This window comes from Gloeophyllum trabeum (genome assembly GCF_000344685.1).
Source record: "Gloeophyllum trabeum ATCC 11539 unplaced genomic scaffold GLOTRscaffold_00003, whole genome shotgun sequence".
NCBI classification, from domain to species: domain Eukaryota; kingdom Fungi; phylum Basidiomycota; class Agaricomycetes; order Gloeophyllales; family Gloeophyllaceae; genus Gloeophyllum; species Gloeophyllum trabeum.
In genome coordinates, this window is record NW_006920412.1 from 2,979,070 (window position 1) to 2,984,636 (window position 5,567).

A 5,567-nucleotide genomic window follows, 5' to 3' on the forward strand; every position below is an offset into this window, starting at 1 on the left:
AGCGACGGTCGTGTACACATGCTCCGGCTCCTCCTTCTCCGCCACAACCTGCGGTGCCTCCTCCTCCTCCTCATCCACCGGCGCGTCCTTCTCAGCGACCACTTCGACTGGTTTCTCTTCCTCCTTACTCTCCACCTCCTCCTGCGGCGCCGACACCCGAATCTCCGGGTTCGCCTTCTCCCTCTCCGCCCTCTCTCGCTCCTCCTGCTCCTTACGTTCTCTCTCCCTCTTCTCCCTTCTCTTCTTCACCCACCCCATCCCGCTCCCATCATCCTCGTCATCCCGAGCAGCCCCCCGCCCGCCCTCCGTCCCCCCAATCGTCTCTCCGCTCTGCAGCTTCTTCCACACCGAATTCCCCGCACCAGAATCAACACTCCCCATCCCGCCGTACCCCCACTCGACGAACTCGGGATCCGTGCGCGAGCTCACCGTCGCGAACGGGTTCTTGTTCTGGTACTGGTACTGGTTGTGGTGCTTCGCGCCGTAGATCCGCCCGTTCAGCATGCGCACGCCGCCGCCGGCGGATCGCTGCCCGGTTTGCAGTGAGGCGATCGACCCGGACGCCGAGGACGGGCGTTTCTTGCGCTTCCCACCTCCCATGCCGGAGAGCAGCTTCTTCTTGCGCGAGTCATCCGGCTCGGAGGTCAGTGACTGGGAACGTGCGAGAGAGCCGCCGAAGGTGAATGAGGAGGGACCGATGGTCGACGCGGAAGCGGTGGAGTAGGCTGATTGCGTGGATTGTGCTGAGGAAAAGCGGTGCAAGGGCACGCCGAACACGAAGGATTCGGTATCACGCGAGGAGGTCCTAGTGATGAGTTGAGGGGCGAAGATAAAGATGACTGTGACAAAAAACACTTGCCTCGGGAGGCCAACGCTCTCGGTGCTCGTATTCGAGAAGCTCAGCGACGGCTTCTTGCTGATCGTGAAAGGACGCAGCAGCTTGCTCGTCAGGCCCCTCTTCCCGCTACTCGGTAATGCACCCGGGAAGCACGAAGCGTTCGTTGGGGACGAGGGCATAGAAGGGGCGGGGGAAGTGGTGTATTCGTAGTTGGCATGAGACGAGATAGAGGACGCCAACGACGGGGGGTGAGACTCGGGCGCTAGCGCAGGCGGCGGGAGCTTGTACGAATTAATCCTCGGCGAGTCGACGAGCTCCCAATCAGAGTTTGTACTCGCATGTACTTGGGGAGACACCGACGGCGAGCGCGAGTCCATACCAATAGTGAATTTTTTGGTGTTATTGCTGTCGCCGCTGACGCTGGCGGCAGACGAGACGATCATGCCGTCATCGTCGGAGAGGGGGATAGGAAGCTCGTCGCCGCCGTCAGTGACAAAGACTGCACGGCGGGGGTCGGGGAGGGGGGCGAAGCGGATCTTGCGTGCTGGCGCAGAGTGGGGGGCGGGAAGCGAGCGCGAGCGGTGGGTGCGCGCTGGGTGGGCGTCGACGTCGGTCGAAGAGGAGTAGAGGGCATCTTCGTCCGTCGCCGCTGACGACGACGAGGAGGAGAGCGATGTGTACGACGCCGGGTGGGGGAGCGGCGTCGGTGTCGGCGTCGGGAGGGGAAAGGCCGTCGTCCTCGGGGATGGGTTGAGGAGGATGCCGTGGCCCGGACGGAAGGCGGGGGACATGAACGGGCTCGAGCTAGGCTGCATTACAGCGGTCATCGTTGGCGTCGTCGTCGGGCAAGAGCAGGAGCTATGCAGTCATAATTAGATATCGCCCGTGAATTATAGCAGGGCGACGTCGCAACTCGGCCAAGCAGGGCGACCAGCGCCGTGCTGGGACAGCACCGTCGCAGTCTGGCTCGCGTTCAAGTTCTTGTCCAGATCGCGAAGCAGATCGAGTGCGGTGGCGGTGCAGTCCACGCGGCGGCGTACGCTCTGGCTGTCCAGCGCGCTAGAGTTTTGTGTTCTTGCTATTTGGCCCGTTCTCCCTTTGTCGCTCTCTGCTACGCCGTCTCGCCCCGATGGAAGATCTCGACCCTGCATGCAGTGACTATCGCAACGACGCAGACGGCTCGTTGCATACGCAACGGTCGGCCGCGCGCGCCGGACGTATCTGTCACAACGCAGCCACGAAATCGCTATGGTCGAGGCGTCTTAGGAATGCTAATGCCACGGATAAGAGAGGATACAATGCTCAGGTCTGTTTATTCATCCAAAGCAATATACTACTCAGAGTCCTCGCTGTCCCCACACGGGATTCCAAATTTCAGCCCGGGTGGTCATCGTATACCGCAGACCGCCCTCCCGCACAGCCAACGCACCTCCAAGTGATAGCCCACGGAGGCGACTCGGCCACGCAGCAGTCGACGCAGGCGGGGAGTCAACCTGGACGCCGCCGGACTGACCGAGCGGCAGCCGACGCGGCAAACCGTGCACGCTACTCTAGTCTGTGCTCTACTGTAGTATAGTGAGATTCATTAATATCAGGCCTTTGGTGTCCTAGAGCGAGTATATGAGATTAGCCGTTGATTTGTTGCATGAGCTTACCAGACTACAACCAGATTGCGTCGGGCTATACGAGCGGTCCGTAAGTAATGCGATACTAACAAGCTGGCGCCCAGTTCCTGTAGTCCAGCGACAGGTTGTGGTGCTTGATGCTGGGTATACAGGCAATCATGAACCATTCAACGTAACACTATTGCTTACTCTCACTTGCCATACTTGACCCTCCCAACCTGTTACGTATGTTAGCGGTTGCCTGCAGCAAGTCCAATTAGCACTGGGTCCTTCTATCTAAACAAGAGATACCTACACACCGTGAATACCCTGGCTTAGCCGCTGCAACAAGCATGGGGCCTATACATTCGGGGTATCCCGTCAGCAAAGGCGAGCGGGGCTACTAAGGCACGCCTAGCCGTCAACGTGCTCGGGCGCCCGTGCAGGATCCCTATACGGCAAAGACTACTACGGCTATAACGAGTCGAGCTAATGCTGGATGCAGCTAGCCTTGTCGGAAATCCAGTAATGAGACCCAAGACGTCTGGTTCTGCCGATCAGGGATAAACGTAGGCGGCTGGCTGTCAACCTCGTACCTTTGTTAAAACACCCTGCCACGGTGGGAACCTCGAACTGCAGGTGGATGCACGCACTATTAATGCTTACCCATGTGTAGTCAGCCCGGCATACGGCGTAGAGCAGGACGCTAGTGGCCTTGGTGTGTACATGTATATCCAAAACCACTAGTTCCAATAGACAGGGACTACGAAGACTATACGGTTAGCAACCTGTGAACAAGTTAGCGGCTAATGACCGCGCCTGGAAGCTATGCCAGACTTACCTCTACCAGCCAACAGCGTTCTCTTAAGGAAAATCTGAGCGGTCGTCGAATGAGAAGCACGCCTGTAGTAAACAATTAGAATAGCGACTACGGCGGCGACAGGAGCAACTCACCGCCGAGAGCAACTCACCGCCGAGAGCAACTCACCGCCGAGAGCAACTCACCGCCGACGCAGCGGCTCTACAAAGCGCTCCTCGCACGTAGTCGCTTTCGCGAACACGCTTACCGCGGCGACTCCACGAGTGTCAAGGCAAGTCGAAGAGAACAAGTGAGAGAGGGAGGTAAGGAAGCGGATGATAATTCCTCTGGCAGGACAAACACTTTATATACCCGTGCTCTGCCCAACGTCCCGAGTACCGGCGAGGAATTTGCGCACCCAAATAGCCCTGAACCCTCGTGAACAGTCGACGCGGAGTTTTGCCGCTTTCCAGAAATTCGGGGGAATCGCCGCTCGCGTAACGTACGTACTCGCGCAAATTGGACGCCGCTCGCTCTGCGCCCGCTAACAAATTCTGCTTTCGTTAATGATTCACGTCCGTGGTCATGGCATGGAGCAACAACGTCCGCCGCTCGATGAGGATTTCGCCTGCATCCCTCCATGACGCGACACGCGCTGCTCGTCCTGCGAGTCTTGGCAGATCGGCCCCCGTAGAGTAGAGGTAATCGTCGTCGTCTCAAACGCCTGAAGAGATATCGTTAGCCAGAAATCTGGACGCGCACCTCATGGTTACTCACCGCCTCGCATGTCCCCGCCCAATCACGTACACTCATCGATCCCGGCTGTAAAACTCAAGGCCAAATTCAATAGCGGCGCAGCCCTGACGCTGCGCTGCATCCGAAGGTCTCGCACTACCAGACCGCGTTTCACGCTAGCGGCGCATTCTTCTCGCCGCGCTCTGCCGCGCGGGAGTCGCGACGCGCTTGGGCGGAGCATACTCGATCGCTGGAATATCCATACAGTGGGCCCAGAGTACGTACCTCCATGGCACCTGCTGGGGCCAGCCTCGTTACCCACCCCGCGTAATTCCAGTCGCAGCAATACGCCGATATGGCGTTCCAGGCTCGATGTTTATCGAACGGGAGCAGACACTCCTCCTCGCAGATTTGTTGGCTACCGTACCAAATACTACAGAATTCCTAGCCTAGTGAGAGAATAACTGCAGTGTACTGGAAAAACGACGGTCAGCGGGCGAAAGGACGTATGCGACAGGTAGGCGCACCAGGCAACACATCCGCGTCTTCGATATGCTGTAACAACTCGCAAGTTCGCCGAATATCGCAATGCCCTCGGCAAACGCACTGGTTTCGCTTCTCAGCGGTCCTGTCAATCCATTCCTGACGTACCCAGGGACAGAGATTCGGTTGACATGCGGTCATCTCGCACTGCTCGTCCCTGTACATCCGAACCCGCCTCGCGAAGCGGAGCAGTGGGATGCGGCGGAGCTAGCCCAGCTCGACCAGTTGCCCCTAGGTTCGATAGCGATAATCTAGACGCCTCGAGGCTTCTCTGGAAAGCTCGGATAGCGATGTGTGTCAATCCAGCGCGAGACACTTTGTTCATAGGCAAAGCATCTGAATTTCGGACGCCAGACAAGTGGACAATGCGCCTCCCTCGATCGAGGCTTCGAGCTATGATGTCGCAGTGTATACACAACGGTACAGAGTACTATTCAGGTGATAACTACTTACTAGTTGTCTTGAATGCTCCACTACGCTGTTGGCAGCATTTCCGACGTTTCTGTTCCCGTCCGTGAATCTCCCATCACAGAACCCATTTCGCGACCTTCAAGTAATCCTCCAGCCAGTGTGGGATGTGTCTAACCGGTTGTAAGCCTAACAATGTCGTCTATAGTCTTCGAACAGGCGTATTCACTACGACGCACATTCGCCATGTCCGTTGTAGTGACTACGCCGACGAACGTGAGCTCGCCGCAGGGAATGCGGTTTGCCTGGAGTACTCGAGAGCTCGCGACACGGAAACAGTCCATGTCGACTTTCGAGCACTAGGCAAGCCACAGTCGAGTGCCATTCGGAGAAGTGGGGAAAGGTGGCGGCGTGCTGAACGGGAGCTAGCGGTAGGGGGAAGCTGACATAGCCACGGACGGACGGACAGGACAGGGTTATAGACATAGAGTACATAGACGATCAGACATTTGGCAAGCGACCGGAAACAAGAGAGCACGAGATGGAGAGGCGGGATGATGAGGAATCAATTCGGCGTTGGGCACGCCACTTCAAATCGACGTCGACGCTCTCACCAAGCTCAGGCTCTCACACCATCCTT

General features: G+C 57.8%; 2 protein-coding genes across 2 annotated transcripts in view; both read right to left on the reverse strand.

Moving 5' to 3' along the window:
* Positions 1-644: 644 nt before the first annotated feature.
* GLOTRDRAFT_120272 (uncharacterized protein) lies at positions 645-1,808 on the reverse strand (the record flags this gene model as incomplete). Its single annotated transcript, XM_007865568.1, has 2 exons — positions 856-1,808; positions 645-743 (listed from the first exon to the last, which is right to left on the reverse strand). Exons 1-2 carry the CDS (start codon positions 1,663-1,665, stop codon positions 645-647), a joined length of 909 nt encoding a protein of 302 aa, XP_007863759.1. The 5' UTR covers positions 1,666-1,808.
* Positions 1,809-2,175: 367 nt separating this feature from the next.
* The window catches only part of GLOTRDRAFT_91991 (uncharacterized protein), a gene marked incomplete at both ends in the record, with an annotated part of 3,620 nt that continues 228 nt past the window's right edge, over positions 2,176-5,567 (reverse strand). Inside the window, 16 exons of the mRNA XM_007865569.1 lie at positions 2,176-2,346; positions 2,494-2,518; positions 2,554-2,603; positions 2,653-2,704; positions 2,763-2,802; positions 3,039-3,075; positions 3,109-3,185; positions 3,284-3,345; positions 3,448-3,517; positions 3,748-3,965; positions 4,045-4,226; positions 4,262-4,409; positions 4,504-4,531; positions 4,628-4,912; positions 4,973-5,021; positions 5,167-5,286. Coding sequence (XP_007863760.1) covers positions 2,176-2,346; positions 2,494-2,518; positions 2,554-2,603; positions 2,653-2,704; positions 2,763-2,802; positions 3,039-3,075; positions 3,109-3,185; positions 3,284-3,345; positions 3,448-3,517; positions 3,748-3,965; positions 4,045-4,226; positions 4,262-4,409; positions 4,504-4,531; positions 4,628-4,912; positions 4,973-5,021; positions 5,167-5,286 — 1,614 coding nt within the window. The remainder of the gene's footprint in view (positions 2,347-2,493; positions 2,519-2,553; positions 2,604-2,652; positions 2,705-2,762; positions 2,803-3,038; positions 3,076-3,108; positions 3,186-3,283; positions 3,346-3,447; positions 3,518-3,747; positions 3,966-4,044; positions 4,227-4,261; positions 4,410-4,503; positions 4,532-4,627; positions 4,913-4,972; positions 5,022-5,166; positions 5,287-5,567) is intronic.